At 41.4% G+C, this 19,169-nt stretch overlaps 1 protein-coding gene across 3 annotated transcripts in view; it reads left to right on the plus strand.

Moving 5' to 3' along the window:
- SPTLC1 (serine palmitoyltransferase long chain base subunit 1) overlaps window positions 1–19,169 on the plus strand; it is a 43,499-nt gene that overhangs the window by 16,005 nt on the left and 8,325 nt on the right. Inside the window, exons 6-12 of one of the 3 annotated variants that reach the window (XM_068422291.1) lie at window positions 1,412–1,544; window positions 3,246–3,375; window positions 9,724–9,813; window positions 10,546–10,653; window positions 12,060–12,155; window positions 12,459–12,555; window positions 13,843–13,897. In XM_068422291.1, the coding sequence (XP_068278392.1) occupies window positions 1,412–1,544; window positions 3,246–3,375; window positions 9,724–9,813; window positions 10,546–10,653; window positions 12,060–12,155; window positions 12,459–12,555; window positions 13,843–13,897 (709 nt within the window). Of the gene's footprint in view, window positions 1–1,411; window positions 1,545–3,245; window positions 3,376–9,683; window positions 9,814–10,545; window positions 10,654–12,059; window positions 12,156–12,430; window positions 12,556–13,842; window positions 13,900–19,169 lie in introns of those variants that run through there. The other 2 variants (XM_068422292.1, XM_068422293.1) reach the window with 2 other exon arrangements.

Here is a 19,169-nt window from a genome sequence, read left to right on the forward strand (position 1 = left end):
GGTATATCTAATACAACTGGATCGAAGAGATAGGTAGCAAAAGAAAACTTTCAAATAATAAGTGATTAAACTTTTTGTTTCCATTTAAAACCAGTGGGAAACCAAATAAAAGAATTCTTTTCCATTCTATTTTTTGATGCTCCGGTAAACATTAGGAAAGGATTGTTGAAGATTTAGAGTTTGCAGTCTGTGGATAAAATTGCTCTTGCCAGTGATTGGGAGGCTGTTGTTTGAAGACATACCTTTTGCTTTTGTTGTATAAATACAAGAATCAGATGGGTGTGCCCTTCTGGTGCAAGGTTATGCTAGATATTTCTTTAGTATGGCAAAGTTAAGGTTTTTATAAAGCTGTTTCTTGTTCCACCCTTGCTGTTGGTACGTGGCTGGAAGTAGCAACACTGCCATAACTGTGCCTCATAGGCTATTGAAGAATCTATATTTTTAACTGATGTTGCCTCATTTGATTTTAGTTTCAATGAACTTTCAATAGTTGCAAAAAGGTAACATTTGGCCAACGGTGATCTTTCAAGTCATACACTAAGGATCTCTGTTTGCCCTTTAATCTTTTTTATTTCCAGTTGATAAAAGGCATAATTCTCCGACTAACATTTGCTAGCAGAAGCAGGTAGTGGCAAGAGAGTTACACAATTAAAATAACAGTTTGTCTGATACAGGTTATTTTGCTTAGGCAGAATACTTAATGCCATGGTCACTTTTCTGCAGCAACAATCCACCCACCATGTGGTATTACCTTTCTTAATCTTTTGATTTAGTGGTGTTTTGTTTCCAATGTGGGTCACTTTGACCAAATTGGTTTGGGAAATGCTTGTGTGTGTAATTGTGTCAATTTATCTCAAGGGTCAGTGATCTCTGGCATGGAGATGGTGACCTTTTCAGTTGGCTAAAGTGCATTCAGGAGGTAGTATGTGATTGCAGCCTGACAAGACCAGTTTTCTGTTGTAATGATAGCTGTGCTATGTGCGGTGGAAGCATCAGCTTGGAAGAACTGACAGTCTGCCAACGGGACCTCATTAATTGCTATAAATTACGTAGCTATTTGTTGTTTGACTGCAGTAACTGCTCCATAGTCATAGTCCAGGAATGCTGCGTCATTTACTTGTGTTCTAATCACAAATAGATTTAATTACCATTGCATAAAAACATGAGAGAACCACATTACATAAATATTTTCAGATCTAGCAAAGCTTCTGATTAATATTGGGTTACTTGTCAGTGTAAGTAAGGCTGGATTGGTTGCAGCTGGTTTTTGGGAAGTTATTTGTTATAGCACTCTTCCTACAAATAAACATTCTGTTTGCTTGAATTGGATGATTGCTAAAAGCAATGAATGTCTTTCTGATATGAAAACAAGTAAACTATCTAAGATGCTTTCAGTTTTCCTCTCAAATAGATGTGCATTTAGAATTAGAAGAACGACTAGCAAAATTCATGAGGACAGAGGAAGCTATTATATACTCATATGGATTCGCAACAATTGCCAGTGCTATTCCTGCATATTCGAAAAGAGGGGACATTGTGTTTGTGTAAGTATTGTTTTCTACTTGGGAAATTCCAGTTTAAAGAGTATTCCTTTCCATTTTTCTATTTCATTATTGTTAATCAGATTAAGTTAACCATTTAGAAAATAATGCTGGTTTTGATCAAGTATTTTGTTGTACAAAGCTCAAATATCTTTTCTTTGCCAAATACTCCAAATCAAATCAGTTACTGCTTTTATCATGGAAGATTTGGGCACTCAGCTGAAACAAAAGAAAAACTTGTACATGCAAGAACTAACAGAAGTCTAATACCTAGTTTTCTTCTTGAGAAACTGTACAGTCATATTTGCTTTTCTCCTGCTGGCTTTTCACCTTTCATGCAGGACAGTTGTTCACCTCATGCATATTTGCAATGGATTAGTTGAATAAATGTTGGTACATACTGAAATGACACAAGAACAGCTGTTCAGGGTCACACTAAGGATTCAACAAGCCCAGTATCTGGTCCCTGAGAGTAGCCAGTGCTAATTTGTCTAGGGAAGAGTAAAAAAACAGGAGAAAAAATGTAACAATACTCAAGACTTTCTGAGCCAAGAGAAGGGTTTGGATTTAGTAGTAGTTGATGGATTTTTTGGTAAGCCTTCCTGTTCTTTTAATACCTCTGTAAATCTTCAATATTCACAGTGCTTCTATGACATGAAATTTCACAGTTTAACATTTTATGAAAAAATATGAAGAAATATCTGGTTTGAATATAACACCTACTAATTTCAATGGATACATTTGATTTTTAGACAGTGAACTGATGCATCTTTTCCATAGGGGCAATGAATGGCTATGTGGAGCTTAGCTGCCTGCTGTGGTTAAGCCACAACACAGTGACACTTTTGTATTTGTCTGCCAAAATCTTTCTTCAGCGCTTTCTTTTCTAATTGTAAGGCTTGCAGCCTATTTGACTTCTTCTACAGAAGTTCTTTTATAACTTTGGTCATGTTTTTTGGTCATCTTTGAACATTTTCTGGATCGTTTTTTTGAGACGAACAACCAGGATTGAGCACACTATTCAAGATGCCAGTGTATCCTGGATTTAGCTATCTTGTATTGTTTCAGCTTCTCGCTGACAAAAGATCTCACCATATTTAAAGGCAACTTGGTTGAAATTACTGCGTTTAGCATGTGCAGAAGGTTTGATTTAGTTGCCACTTTTAAAAGATTGCTTGACATAAGCAGCTGTGAAATTGCATACCCCATCATGCTCAGAGATTTGCTTTTCCAACACTCAAAAATGGTGGATAGTTCTTTGAACACTGAGATAGTAATTCCCAAAGGGTATTAAAAAGCAGGTTTTGAATACATGGAGGATCACTATGAATGTTACGGGCATATCTTTGCGTCTAAGACCGACAGCAAATGGAGTGAGAGGTGGCTGGGATGGTTACCACGTTATCGTACCTGGTCCATGGAATGCTGTGCTCAAATAAACTGCTGTCACATACAAGCAAAAGGACCAGTGCACACTCCAAGAAAAGACCTGTTGATTGCTTTTAGTGGCTATAGTGCATAGGAAAGTTGAGAATCTTTGGAAATGAGTTTTCAAAATGTGAATGAAATATATGCTGCTTTAATAAATCTGGTTTTAACTACACCTAAGTACAGATATCTGCACAACAGCATGACAGTCCTAAAGCTTTCTTTGAATAGTTTTTAAACCGAGTACAAACTTAGAAGGGCTTGCTGTATTTACAGAGATGAAGCTGCCTGCTTTGCTATTCAGAAGGGATTACAGGCATCTCGTAGTAACATCAAGTTATTTAAGCATAATGATATGGCTGACCTTGAACGACTGTTGAAAGAACAAGAGACTGAAGATCAAAAGGTACCATTCCTTTGAAGAAATATTTCTACTCTTTTCTGCCACCTCCCCCACATTTTTTTTTTTTACTGGGTTGTGTAATTGAATGGATGCAGTGCTTATACGCAGTTATTTGGTTTTCATAAATCTCTATAGAGCGGTTAATGTTGCTTATGTAATTAAGATTGATTTTTTTAAAAAAAATATTTATTTATTTGCATTTGTCTGCATAACCACTGAAAGTGAGCTCACAGGCATTGGTAGTGGGGGAATATCTTTATGGACAGATGACTGAAGTGTGAGATTATTTTATTTTTTAAAAATACTATTACAGAGCTTTTTATTTTTTTTGGTCTTTTAGAAATTTGTATAACTGCATTTACCTAATAAATCATGCAAGTTAATGATCAGTTTGAATGCCACACCATAAAATCAAAACAAAAGTGGCTAGTCCTAACCCTTTAATTTATAGAATCATGATTGTTGTTTTTTTTTTCTCTTCCCTTTCTTGCACTCAACTCTTAAGATGTTCTCTCTCTTGAAAAATTTGTGTCGGTTTGACGGCTTGCTTCTCATTGTGACAGTAATAGAAAAGGGTGTCCAAAAGCAGATACTAAAATCAGGATCAGAAAATACAGATAGCTTGGTTAAATGAATTTTAAAAGAATTAGCTGAAGAGCTATCACTGTTATATGTTGAGGTGTTGGAGCGAGTCCAGAGGAGGGCGACCAAGCTCGTGAAGGGTCTGAAGGGTCTGACCTACGAGGAACGGCTGAGGGAGCTGGGGTTGTTTAGCCTGGAGAAGAGGAGGCTCAGAGGTGACCTAATTGCAGTCTACAACTACCTGAAGGGAGGTTGTAGTGAAGTGGGAGTTGGCCTCTTCTCCCGGGCAACCAGCGACAGGACAGCGATTGGGTTCTTTGATAATGGCTGGTTTTATAAGACACCAGGCGTGACCGTAATACATGGGAAAGGTTTATGTCGTAGGGGCAAAAGGGTTCTGGGACAGGAATTAGCAGGGCTCATTCGGAGAGCTTTAAACTAGATTCGAAGGGGGATGGGGTAGTAGCTGGGCTTGCACCACTGGGGCAACGCTCTAGTGTTGAGGTAGACCAGGAGGCCTCCCATCCCCCTAGGGCGAAATCAGTGTGCTCAGCTCGCTCCCTGAAATGCCTGTACACCAATGCACGCAGCATGGGGAATAAACAGGAGGAGCTGGAAATCCGTGTTCGGTCGGGGGGCTGTGATCTAGCGGCAATTACAGAGACTTGGTGGGACGCCTCGCATGACTGGAATGTGGTCATGGATGGCTATGTCCTGTTCAGGAAAGACAGGCCACTAAGGAGAGGTGGTGGAGTTGCTCTTTATGTGAGTGAGCAGCTAGAATGTATTGAGTTCTGTCCGGGGGCGGATCAGGAGCGAGTTGAGAGTCTGTGGGTGCGAATTAAGGGGCAGGCTGGCAGGGGTGATACTGTTGTGGGTGTCTATTACAGGCCACCAGATCAGGATGAGGAGGGTGATGAGGCCTTCTACAGGCAGCTGAGAGCAGTCTCTCAATTACAGAGCCTGGTTGTTGTGGGGGATTTCAACTACCCTGATATTTGCTGGGAGGCCTACTCAGCCAGCCATCCTCAGTCCAGGAGGTTCCTCCAGTGCATTGATGATAACTTTCTGATGCAAATGGTGGATGAGCCAACTAGGAGAGGAGCGCTGCTGGATGTTGTTCTCGCTAACAAGGAGGGTCTGGTTGAAGTGGTGAAGGTTGAGGGCAGCCTTGGTTGTAGTGACCATGAGATGGTAGAGTTCAGGATCTCATGTGGCAGGAACAGAATATCTAGCAGAATCACAACCCTGAACTTCAGTAGGGCCAACTTTGGCCTTTTCAAGCAATTGCTAGGGGAAATCCCATGGGACAGGGTACTAGAAGGTAAGGGGGCCCAAGATAGTTGGTTAGCATTCAAGGACTGCTTCTTCTGAGCTCAAGATCAGAGCATCCCAGCAGGTAGAAAGTCAAGGAAGGGTACCAGGAGACCTGCATGGTTAACCAGGGAACTGCTGGGCAAACTCAAGTGGAAGAAGAAGGTGTACAGATCATGGAAGGAGGGGCTGGCCACTTGGGAGGAATAGAAGTCTGTTGTCAGAGGATGTAGGAAGGCAACTAGGAAAGCTAAGGCCTCCTTGGAATTAAACCTTGCAAGAGAGGTCAAGGACAACAGAAAGGGCTTCTTCAAATACATTGCAGGTAAAACCACCACTAGAGGCAATGTAGGCCCACTGATGAATGAGGTGGGGGCCCTGGAGACAGAGGATAAAAAGAAGGCAGAGTTACTGAATGCCTTCTTTGCCTCTGTCTATACTGCTGGAGGCTGTCCTGAGGAGCCCCAGACCTCTGAGGCCCCAGAAGAAGTCAGGATAGAGGAGGAATCTGTCTTGGTTGATGAGGGCTGGGTCAGGGACCAATTAAGCAACCTGGACGTCCATAAATGCATGGACCCTGATGGGATGCACCCACGGGTGCTGAGGGAGCTGGCGGAAGTCATTGCTAGGCCACTCTCCATCATCTTTGCTAAGTTGTGGGCAACGGGAGAGGTGCCTGAGGACTGGAGGAAAGCGAATGTCACTCCAGCCTTCAAAAAGGGCAAGAAGGAGGACCCGGGTAACTATAGACTGGTCAGCCTCACCTCCATCCCCGGAAAGGTGATGGAACAACTTGTTCTTGATGCTGTCTCTAGGCACATCAAGGATAGGGGGATCATTAGGGGCAGTCAGCATGGCTTCACCAAGGGGAAGTCATGCTTAACCAACTTGATAGCCTTTTATAAGGACATAACCCGGTGGATAGATGATGGTAAAGCTGTGGATGTGGTCTATCTTGATTTCAGTAAAGCGTTTGACACGGTCTCCCACAGCATCCTCTCAGCTAAACTGAGGAAGTGTGGTCTGGATGATCGGGTAGTGAGGTGGATTGTGAACTGGCTGAAGGCAAGAAGCCAGAGAGTGGTGGTCAATGGGACAGAGTCCAGTTGGAGGCCTGTGTCTAGCGGAGTCCCTCAAGGGTCGGTACTGGGACCAGTTCTATTCAATATATTCATTAATGACTTGGATGAGGGAATAGAGTGCACTGTCAGCAAGTTCGCTGATGACACAAAACTGGGAGGAGTGGCTGACGCACCGGAAGGCTGCGCAGCCATTCAGAGGGACCTGGACAGGCTGGAGAGTTGGGCGGGGAGAAATTTAATGAAATACAACAAGGGCAAGTGTAGAGTCCTGCATCTGGGCAAGAACAACCCCATGTACCAGTACAAGTTGGGGACAGACCTGTTGGAGAGCAGCGTAGGGGAAAGGGACCTGGGGGTCCTAGTGGACAGCAGGATGACCATGAGCCAGCAGTGTGCCCTTGTGGCCAAGAAGGCCAATGGCATCCTGGGGTGTATTAGAAGGGGTGTGGTTAGCAGGTCAAGAGAGGTTCTCGTCCCCCTCTACTCTGCCCTGGTGAGGCCGCATCTGGAATATTGTGTCCAGTTCTGGGCCCCTCAGTTCAAGAAGGACAGGGAACTGCTAGAGAGAGTCCAGCGCAGAGCCACGAAGATGATTAAGGGAGTGGAACATCTCCCTTATGAGGAGAGGCTGAGGGAGCTGGGTCTCTTTAGCTTGGAGAAGAGGAGACTGAGGGGTGACCTCATCAATGTTTATAAATATGTAAATGGCAAGTGTCATGAGGATGGAGCCAGGCTCTTCTCAGTGACATCCCTTGACAGGACAAGGGGCAATGGGTGCAAGCTGGAACACAGGAGGTTCCACATAAATATGAGGAAAAACTTCTTTACGGTGAGGGTGACCGAACACTGGAACAGGCTGCCCAGAGAGGTTGTGGAGTCTCCTTCTCTGGAGACATTCAAAACCCGCCTGGAGGCGTTCCTGTGTGATATGGTCTAGGCAATCCTGCTCCGGCAGGGGGATTGGACTAGATGATCTTTCGAGGTCCCTTCCAATCCCTAACATTCTGTGATTCTGTGATTCTGTGACAAGAGGACACAGCCTCAAGCTTCGCCAGGGAAGGTTCAGGCTGGACTTTAGGAAGAATTTCTTTTCAGAAAGGGTCATTAGACATTGGAATGGGCTGCCCAGGGAGGTGGTGGAGTCACCATCTCTGGATGTGTTTAAGAAAAGACTGGACATGGCACTTAGTGCCATGGTCTAGTCGACAGGGTGGTGTCAGGGCAACGGTTGGACTCAATGATCCCTGAGGTCTCTTCCAGCCTGGTTGATTCTGTGACTCTGTGGTGCCTACCACTCAGAAAAGCGAAATAGATGTTCTCTGAATCTTTTTATTAGAACTGAAAAAGGTAAGCAGCATGACTTAATATCCTTGATCAGAAGATATCGATAAGGTTTAAAGTAAATACCAGGAGAATGGCATTATAAAACAACAAAACTCAAATCGTACCATTGAAGCTTAAACAGAAACCAGTGCAGGATATTCTTGTGGTCTATGTTCCGGGTAACTATAGACCGGTCAGCCTCACCTCCATCCCCGGAAAGGTGATGGAGCAACTTGTTCTTGGTGCTGTCTCTAGGCACATCAAGGATAGGGGGATCATTAGGGGCAGTCAGCATGGCTTCACCAAGGGGAAGTCATGCTCAACCAACTTGATAGCCTTTTATGAGGATGTTACCCGGTGGATAGATGATGGTAAAGCTGTGGATGTGGTCTATCTCGATTTCAGTAAAGCGTTTGACACGGTCTCCCACAGCATCCTCGCAGCTAAACTGAGGAAGTGTGGTCTGGATGATCGGGTAGTGAGGTGGATTGTGAACTGGCTGAAGGCAAGAAGCCAGAGAGTGGTGGTCAATGGGACAGAGTCCAGTTGGAGGCCTGTGTCTAGCGGAGTCCCGCAAGGGTCGGTTCTGGGACCAGTTCTATTCAATATATTCATTAATGACTTGGATGAGGGATTAGAGTGCACTGTCAGCAAGTTCGCTGATGACACCAAACTGGGAGGAGTGGCTGACACAACGGAAGGCTGCGCAGCCATTCAGAGGGACCTGGACAGGCTGGAGAGTTGGGCAGGGAGAAATTTAATGAAATATAACAAGGGCAAGTGTAGAGTCCTGCATCTGGGCAAGAACAACCCCATGTACCAGTACAAGTTGGGGACAGACCTGTTGGAGAGTAGCATCGGGGAAAGGGACCTGGGGGTCCTAGTGGACAGCAGGATGACCATGAGCCAGCAATGTGCCCTTGTGGCCAAGAAGGCCAATGGCATCCTGGGGTGTATTAGAAGGGGTGTGGTCAGCAGGTCGAGAGAGGTTCTCCTCCCCCTCTACTCTGCCCTGGTGAGGCCGCATCTGGAGTATTGTGTCCAGTTCTGGGCCCCTCAGTTCAAGAAGGACAGGGAACTGCTAGAGAGAGTCCAGCGCAGAGCCACGAAGATGATTAAGGGAGTGGAACATCTCCCTTATGAGGAGAGGCTGAGGGAGCTGGGTCTCTTTAGCTTGGAGAAGAGGAGACTGAGGGGTGACCTCATTAATGTTTATAAATATGTAAAGGGCAAGTGTCATGAGGATGGAGCCAGGCTCTTCTCAGTGACATCCCTTGACAGGACAAGGGGCAATGGGTGCAAGCTGGAACACAGGAGGTTCCACTTAAATATGAGGAAAAACTTCTTTACAGTGAGGGTGACCAAACACTGGAACAGGCTGCCCAGAGAGGTTGTGGAGTCTCCTTCTCTGGAGACATTCAAAACCCGCCTGGACGCGTTCCTGTGTGATACGGTCTAGGCAATCCTGCCCCGGCAGGGGGATTGGACTAGATGATCTTTCGAGGTCCCTTCCAATCCCTAACATTCTGTGATTCTGTGATTCTGTGATGTTGTCCAGAGATCAGAGGAGATTGTAACTTGAATGTTATGAATACTTTTAGATTGTTTTTTATGAAGACGCTACTTGTGAGAGGTTTGTGCTGCACTGAGAATCCTGGTGGACAAACCATCTGTTGAAAAGCCTTCTAAATGCTCAAACTAATTGTAATAGAGACCAAGATTTGTAGTATTTATTCTGTAGTTGTATTGTTTGTATTTTATTCGTAAATTCAAATATATTGGTTATGATTTGTTACAAAACAATGTATCTTAAATCTTGTATAAGAGTTAAAAGCTTTAAAATTATTACAAAATAAAAACTAGTCCAATGAGGCATTTCAGCTTTTGTTACAAATGATAAATACTAAGTTTAAACTAAAGTAAAAGCTTACTTGAAAAAAGAGACATTATCTTCCTTCCCTTCCCATTACTGTCCTTCCCTATCAAAAAAACTTCATCTTCACTTGTTAGTAACAACTGATAAGAACTGAAACCATATCTTTCTCTGAAGAATCCTCGCAAGGCCCGTGTAACTCGAAGGTTTATTGTAGTGGAAGGATTGTATATGAACACAGGAGACGTTTGCCCTCTTCCAGAATTGGTAAGTAGTTTCAGTTTGCCTTTTAAACTCTGCATATGAAAACATGTGGCTAATGGAATAGTGGTATCATATAGTTAAGCCTACAAAGAAAAGCTCTGCATGCAGGGTTTTTTGTTTACCTTCTTGCTTTCTCAAACTTTCATGCAGTGGCAATCCCAAATCTTACATTGGTTCAAAACTTCTGATCAGGATTAGGATTCTGAAGCTATATGTAATAAGACTTGCAAGTAAATATCTGGTTGTGGTCTTAGTTTTTAACCTGTAAAATATACTGTATTTTCAGTTATGCTGTATGATACTAAATCATTAAACTAAGTTATATATTTTAAAAAAAAGTTTCAAAGAAACCCTCACACAGCTGTCGTAAACAGTGACTGAGGAAAACGTTTCCTATTCAGCATAAATTGGCTTTTTGTGCAGGCTATATTCTAGTAGATAATGGAAGAAATGTTGTGAAAATGCATCATCTTGAACGTACTTGATAGCCTGTTTAAAAAAAAAAAGTCAAAATTTTTTGGTGCATGAACATTTATGAAATTTACTCGTCTTACATGGTGGAAGAATTTTGAAGGCTTTTAAAATGTCATAATGACAGAACACAACTCTAGAGCTGATATTTTTGCAGTGTTCAGGATACTGTATTTGTCTGTCTTCACCCTATCTCCCCCACCCATTTTGTTACCAAATTCTGATGGGCTTAACTTGTGTTTTATATAATTTTCTCTGTTTTAGATAAAATTGAAGTATAAATACAAAGTTAGAATATTTTTGGAGGAGAGCCTTTCCTTTGGAGTCCTTGGAGAACATGGAAGAGGGATTACTGAACACTTTGGAATAAATGTAAGTACCTTTTTTGTGAGTTTTGTTGTGAACAAGAAACTTGTACAGAAGCAAATTGTGCAATTGATTTCTTATACCTGTAGCATTAACGATGTTTACTAGTGTGTGACAGAAATTGAAACATACTTTTCTGTATCAGTCTTCAAGTGTTTAGGTCTTGGCACTTTTCTTTCACATGCTTACTTGAAATAATTTTACTTATCTTTAGAGAGGAAGATAACAAAAAAAAATTTACAGTGCATGACTTTATCCTTTTTTTGGACACTCGGTGAAATAATGATTGCACTATTTTCCAGCTGCATACACTTAAGTGTCATGCTTACACAGAAATATTTGGGGGCTAGGGGTAAGTCAGGAAAATCTTCTCAGTGTATAGCCAGCCTACTTTGCTCTATTGCCTTTTACTCCAGTAGGGAAAAATAGGATAAAGCTTTTGATGGTCCTTTCAAAGATGTTGTCTTACTACTTCACTGGCAGGTTAAGCCAAACTATTTTTCCAAGAATCTACCTTTTATGTTGTTTATTCAGCTGAGGAGTACTTTGGAAATCCAAAAGGGTATCCTTGCAGTTATTTGCTACCATAGCTGCCTGAGAAGGAGAAGGAAAAAGGGCTCTTTTGTTTGCCAGTGTCTTAGTGTGGAGCATCTCTCACTACATTCTGACAGTGTCTGAGTTCAACTAGGAAGTGAAATATCAAATTCTGAGAATTCCTTCTGTCTTCCCCTATTTCCTATTGTTTTCACTGTAAGTCTCTCAATAGCAAATGTGGAAAAGAGAAAATGAATGTTAAACAGCTTTAGAAAAGGAAACAAACAGTGCTACTGTGATGCTTGCCAAGCACCATCTGGTTAATTGGCTTCTATATTAAATTCATTTACAAACGTAATCTTTCAGTTTTGTCTGCTTAGAATGGGAATTTGTAGCAGTGGTCACCAGTGTGCATTACAGAGCCTGGCAAAAATATGTGAAATAAGACAATTGTGTCTTTAAGGTTCAAACTCTAATTTAACTAGTCTTATGCTCAATTTTAATCACATTCTAACTCCTACTGACTGCAGTGGGACTACTTTCATTCTCAAAGGACACTGTCACACTGAGTGCTTTGAGGAATTGTCACCAGTATCTATATAATTTGGTTTTTCTGTTTGTGTTCTTCACATTGCAATACCTGGAAGAGTGATCCTATGTAAATTATCTACAGATTTATAAATCTCAATTTCTAAAGTCCTTTTGTATTGCTTAAAATTATTTCAATTGTAAGTTCATTTTAATATGTGATAGTTTGGTAGATCTTCTCCAGTATTTATGATAATGTGAAACAAGATACATCTTTAATAGTTTTATCTTATAAATAGTCTTGATGTAATCAAAAGCATCTCTTAATAACTTTTTAATTTAACTGGCAGATTGATGATATAGATCTTATTAGTGCAAACATGGAAAATTCACTGGCTTCTATTGGAGGATTTTGCTGTGGAAGATCTTTTATTATTGACCATCAGGTAAGCCAGATCTCTTTTTTTATATGGTGCGGCAGGATTAGTTACTTAGAAATGACAGTTAGTTACTAATATCAATTTGCAAAGAGTGTTATAATATGAATTATTCTGCAACATTTGATTCAATACAGAAATTGTCTGGTTCTATGAAATATTGTAGATGAATTGGAGACGTACTTTTAAATCCTTCCATGAACCTGTAAGTGTGGAGGAGGGGTTGTTTAAATGTATGTGAATTAACTTTTAAAATATTATCTGTACTGCTATAAACAAAAAAGTGGATTCTTTTTTCTTTTTCCTCCACAGCGATTGTCTGGTCAAGGCTACTGCTTTTCTGCATCCCTCCCTCCTTTGTTAGCTGCTGCTGCTATTGAGGCTCTGAATATTATGGAAGATAATCCAGGTACTTAATTCAGGAAAATCTTATTCTTCAGTCTTTCTTCACCCAAAACTAATAACTCATACTTCTCCCTACTTTGATTCTTCACCCTATTATTCTTTTAAGTCCTCTCTCTTTCAGCTAATTAATTTTACATGTCTGATTTTTTCTTCATATAATTTCCCATCCTGCTTTTCTTCTTCAGTGTTTCCTCCCCTTTTCTTCTTCTGACTGAAAATGAGTGAGTTAGTTGAGGCTAGGAGGGACAGAGATGGTTACCACTAAGCAGATAAGAAATTATTTACAGACTAGTGATATGCTTTTTCCTTGAAAACAAATTCCTTCAAGACAAATGGAGGAAGAGAAGGCTAAAGAGAAACAAATGGGAATATGTTTCCTCAGGACTGAACAGCCCTTTACTTTCCACTTGCATGACATAATTTTTTTTTTCTTCTCAAAGTAAGCATACAGGCAAGAATTTCAGGAATGATCATGGTGCAAACACCTGCAATTTTGGCAGGATCAAGTACAGGACGTTTGGATAAAGTTGGCAGGCAGGAGTTTCTGCTTTAGGAGTCAGAGAATTGCCCTTGTTGCTAGAACCTAAGAAAGATTTTTTTGCGGGGCATGGAGGGGATGAGAGGCACATGAGGACAAAATTGGCCAAAGCTGTATGTATGTGTTTTAGCCTTCATTAGCATCAACAGATTGGAGCACGTTTGCAGAGAAATGCAGTATTTGATTTGTCACAAATAAATGAGAACTACTGGGTAGCCCACGCCTAGTCCTCAGAAGTTAAGCAAAAGCAAGAAAAAATTAAGAGTAGGTTATGGGACTGTTAGCTGTAGTGGAGGGTCAACATATACTGAGGAAAAGAAATAAGGTTTGCAGATCCAGGAGTCAAAGTTTCCTGTTTAAGAATCTGCAGTAAGTTGGTGAAAGGATCAAGGAGCAAGAGTCTGCGTGGCTCTAGATATTTTAGAGATATAAATAAGTTGGACCTGCCGTTTCAATTCCATTAGTGTTTGTGTCATCGTTTCCATATGATCATGAACCAATGCAGCTGGAGTAATGAGATAAAGGGAAATAATGCATTTGTCAGATCTTAAAAGCCTGTTGTTTCCTGGCAGAAATGGGAATCAGGAACATTATGAAGAGTAGTGAAGAGACTTAGTACTTCAATAGATATGTATATCTTAGTTTTCCTTCCAAATGCTTTTTTTGAAATGTTAGACTTATAGAAATGTAAAGTAGAAGCAGGATATCTAAGCCTTTTCCTTTTTTTCTTTTTTCTTTTTTTTTTTTGTGTAGACATTTTTCAGACTCTCCGGGGTAAATGTGAACGAATTCACAAAGCTTTACAGGGGTAAGTATGTATTTTGGGTTTTTTTTTTGGCTGTTGTTGATTTAGCCATGCCTTTATAATGCCAACTTTAAAGAGCTCTCCTTGCCCAAATCTGTTTCTGGTTTTACAGGTGCTTAGGCTGGGATATGTACACTCAATTATGTATGTATTAAAGGAAGGAGGTAATCCTTTTCCAGCTGTCTCTGTTATGCTACTAAAAAGAGTCCAATTTTTTTAAATCCCTTTACAGGTATTGAAATGAGATTATACCTTAATGCTAGTGAAGATGTTTGCAAGCCCTTACACATTTAAGTCTTTAGGAAAGTGTGATAGCTTTCAATGGTACAAAGTGTTGATAAGCATTTTGAAAAAAATGCCTAGGTAAAAGCGTTTGGGGTGTAGCTTAGCAGATACTCTTTCAGACAGCTCAATGCACCTTGCAATCACCTGTAATACAATGTTGTTCTTACATGTGAGACTTGAATGTTAAATAGTAATAGAAGTATTCATTATTCTGGAGGCACATAGAAAATTCCTAGAATTTATGTGAAAAATAAGGATTCTGTTTAAAATTTCGTAATGCTATCCTCTTTTAAAAGATGGCTATACTGAGTAATTGGGTTTTTTTCTGTCAGGTTTTGATACTAAAACATACAGAAATTACTGTGGCTTTTCAGTGACTGTTTAATGTGCAGAATAGATGGGTTTAGAATTAATTTTCTTCAACAGTTTTCTGTTACATATTACAGAAATTAATAACAGTTAAACACACAAAAAATCTGTAATGCATGATTGATCATACTAGCTGATTTTTTGTAGTATTAGTCACTTAGTTACTCAGTGTGAGTAGGAAAAAACTATCCTGTAGCAGGAAAACTATCCTAACAATTGCATAAAGCAGTATCAGGGAGAAGATTGGAACTAATATTTGCAGGGTCCAGTGTGTTTCTTTTTGTTTATTAATAACCACACGAGAAAAACTGTGTGATGTTTCCAAGAGGAGGCAAAGTTTTCAGAAAAAGCTTTTTTTAATGCTGTGATATTAAATGCACTCATCTTCCCTGCCTAACCATGGCTGCTGCTTGACTTCGGTTCTTACAGTGGTCTCACTATGATCACGGAATCACAGGATCAACCAGGTTGGAAGAGACCTCAGGGATCATCGAGTCCAACCATTGCCCTGACACCACCCTGTCAACTAGACCATGGCACTAAGTGCCATGTCCAGTCTTTTCTTAAACACATCCAGAGATGGTGACTCCACCACCTCCCTGGGCAGCCCATTCCAGTATCTAATGACCCTTTCTGAGAAGAAATTCTTCCTAATGTCCAGCCTGAACCTCCCCTGGCGAAGCTTGAGGCTGTGTCCTCTTGTCCTATCGCTAGTTGCCTGGGAGAAGAGGCCAACTCCCACTTCACTACAACCTCCCTTCAGGTAGTTGTAGACTGCAATAAGGTCACCTCTGAGCCTCCTCTTCTCCAGGCTAAACAACCCCAGCTCCCTCAGCTGTTCCTCGTAGGTCAGACCCTCCAGACCCTTCACCAGCTTGGTCGCCCTCCTCTGGACTCACTCCAACACCTCAACATCTTTCTTGAAGTGCGGGACCCAGAACTGGACACAGTATTCAAGGTGCAGCCTCACCAGTGCTGAGTACAGAGGGACGATCACTTCCCTAGACCAGCTGGCTACACTATTCCTAATAGAGGCCAGGATGCCTGGGGTTGTTGTGGCCGAAGTGTAAGACCTGGCACTTGTTCTTGTTGAACCTCATGCCGTTGGTCTCGGCCCATCTATCTAACCTGTCCAGATCCCTCTGTAGGGCCTTCCTACCCTCCAGCAGATCGACACTCCCACCCAGCTTGGTGTCATCTGCAAATTTACTGAGGGTGCACTCAATCCCTACATCTAGATCATCTATAAAGATATTGAACAGCACCGGCCCCAGAACTGAGCCCTGGGGAACACCGCTAGTGACCGGACGCCAGTTGGACTTTGCCCCATTCACCACCACTCTCTGGGCTCGGCCATCCAGCCAGTTTTTAACCCATTGAAGAGTCCACCCATCCAAGCCCTGGGCAGACAGTTTGTCTAGGAGGATGCTGTGGGAGACGGTGTCGAATGCCTTACTGAAGTCTCGATAGACTACATCCACAGCCCTGCCTTCATCTACTAAGCGGGTCACTTGGTCATAGAAGGAGACCAGGTTGGTCGAGCAGGACCTGCCTTTCATGAATCCATGTTGGCTGGCCCCAATGCCCCGATTGTCCTGCATGTGCTGTGTAATGGCACTCAGGATGATCTGTTCCATCACCTTGCCTGGCACCGAGGTCAGGCTGACAGGCCCATAGTTCCCTGGATCGTCCTTCCGGCCCTTCTTGTAGATGGGCGTTACATTCGCTAATTTCCAGTCAGCTGGAACTTCTCCAGTTAACCAGGACTGCTGGTAGATAATCGAGAGTGGTTTGGCAAGTTCATCAGCCAGTTCCTTCATTACTCTGGGGTGAATCCCATCCGGGCCCATAGCCTTGTGGGTGTCCAACTGGCACAGCAGGTCACTAACCATCTCCTCCTGGATTACGGGGGGTTCACACAGCCCCCCGCCCCTAACTTCAGGCTCTGGGGGCCGAGTCTCCTGAGGACAAAGTGGAACTTTGTCTCCATGATAAAGTGGAACTAACTGTTGGTTTAAAAGAGAGCACAGAATGGTGGTAGAACTGTACACAAAGAAAGTGGGAAAGAATACACAGCTTTTCTCCTTTCTCATAATAGAACAAATACATTGAGAGGAACAAATTAAAAGTGAAGGAAATCTTTCTTTAGCCAAAGTGTAAATAACCTATGAAACTTAGGACTTGATATATAAGGACCAGTGCATGATTAGCATTCCAGAAAAATTTTGGTCTTTATATGGACTATGGTGGGGGAAGAAGCCATAGCATTGGAAGAAGCCATAGCATTGTAAGCTAGAGTAATGACTGGTGTTTATTCCTGTCCCGGGTACAAGCCAAGTGTCCCTTTGTGGAAGAAATGGAAGAATTCTTCTGAATCCTGCACAGAACTACTTTCTTATTGTCCATGGCAGTTTATAAAGCATAAGAAAATGCAGTAAGAGATGAGATTATTAACACAAATCAGGAATATTATTAACTTTCTTAACAATCTTAGATAAAGTAGATTTTTGTCTTGTATTTTAAAATATCTCGTGTCTTAATAAATAGAAATGAAGAAGCTGTATTGCAGGGAGACAGGATGGATGGGACAGAGTTTAGATGTTTTTTTAAAAAGTGTGATAGTAGTAGGTAGTATCCCTTAAATAGTTCATTACTTATTGCATATCCTATACCTGGCTGAGAATTTTCCAATAAAGCAAGTTTTCATTGAGGAAAAGCAGATTTATTTTTAAAGATTTTCCCTTCCAGTGAAGCTTGACATTTTTTTCAGTGAGACCTCATTCTAGTTTTCTGTTAGCAAAACCGATGGAAATGTTTATGGTGTTCAGGCAGCCCGGCTACACAGGGTTCCCTAACCACCGAGAACCTGGTTCTGCCACTCAGTTCTGCAGCCCAGCCTTGTAGCTGGGGTGTGGAGAGCTGTGACGAGGGAGCTCCCCAAGGCTACATCCATACTGGTACGTTAATGTGAGGAAGCATTCCTGAGCGCTGGATCTCGATTGTCTACGCTGTCAAATTGTTGGAGTGATCTGTGGTATGAGCTTGGCCCAGGCCAAGCAGCATTCTTTGAAAGGACTCCTGGATACAGTTCCAGAGTTGGTGTGAGCTGGGAGCTGTTCCCAGTAGTCAGTTTTGATGTGGCCACCCTGACGTGGAGATTGAGATTTTAGAAGTATGGATGTGAGTCATTCCATACCCATTCACCACAGGACCAGCAAACAGTCCAAGGCATGTTTAATTTGCTAATACAGAACTAGCCATAAAAGGAGTGTTGGAGTTCAGGCTAGATTTGTTCCTTTGTTACCAAAATCACGTATTTCAGAGTTCTCTCTTTTTGTGTAGAAGTTATACGTTTTTGTTTGAAAATGAAACTTTCCCAGCATTTCTTAGGAAAGTGAATTCTGATTTCAGGAAAGTTACAGTGTGCATGCATTGGATTATTAGATACTTGCTGAATCTTAATTTGGCAAAGGCTCAGAAAACATAGTTAATACATCACATGAAAAGTTAAAGTATTGCCATCAGAAGACCTCATGTTAAACTCCTGGCTTTCTTCAAATAGTTAGGTAAGATGAATTTTGTAGTTGTTTACTATGGCTGTGACTGACAGAAAAAGTTTTAAGATTAAAATTAAGTTTGAAACTTGTAAGCAGCCTCTATGAGTAAGTGTATAGTAAATACAAAGCATGTTGTTCAGGCAAAGACTCAGCTTGAATGGAAGTGATACAAAGCTTGCTTCCTACTCATCTTTTCTCATTTACTCTTTGGAGGGGGGCAGTTTATTATTATCTATGTCAATTAAAGAATTATGTCTGGTTTATAATTAGAAGCTAATACTGTGTTGCTCTAAACAAAACCTAATTATTTTAGTAGCTCGTCTTAAACTCTGTTGTCCAGCAAATAGATTTAAATTACAGTGAAACTTTGTCTGACTTCTACTCTCATCTCCCTACTTGTAGAACACTACTTAGAAGTCAGGTCACTCCTAGGGAACGTACCTAAGAACAGATATATTATATGGCTATACTGTGTATTGTCTTTCTACCTTGTAGCTGGACCTTGGCCTGCTTTTCCTTGTCCTTTATGTTACCAAATGCTATATCCCCGATCCCTAGATATGTGTGCGGTAGTGAGACAAATGCAGTGTGTGTGCTTGTGTATTAAAGAAAAAGCCTGTGTTTAGTTAGTTTGTAAGTGTAGGTGAATGACACCAGAACGTTTGCCATTTTGTGGCTGAAGAAGAGTATTAGTTTGATTTGTCTTTCTGGAATGGACTGTGAATTGCAATAGCATTGCAGAAATAATGCAAGATGCTTTCCGTGCTAGAGTGTAATGTTATTTTTTCAAGTTTATAATTGATTCAGTGTTTTTGTAGTGCTAGTTCTCTCTCCTATAGACTCTAGTTCTGGTGTTTATGGATTCTCTTCTGCTCTGACTGGGTCCTGAACTTTGTAAAAATAGAAAACTTGTTTTCTATATAAACTTACAATGAAAATGAGGATATAAACTTACAATGTGTGTGAGGCAAGCTCATCAAAGTCACAAAATCAAAATTACAGCTGATGGTAGACATGCGTTTATGGGACCTGTTAATTTTGGAGACCAGAGGTCTTGCTTGGGT

Source organism: Nyctibius grandis, chromosome Z (genome assembly GCF_013368605.1).
Source record: "Nyctibius grandis isolate bNycGra1 chromosome Z, bNycGra1.pri, whole genome shotgun sequence".
Lineage (NCBI taxonomy): Eukaryota > Metazoa > Chordata > Aves > Nyctibiiformes > Nyctibiidae > Nyctibius > Nyctibius grandis.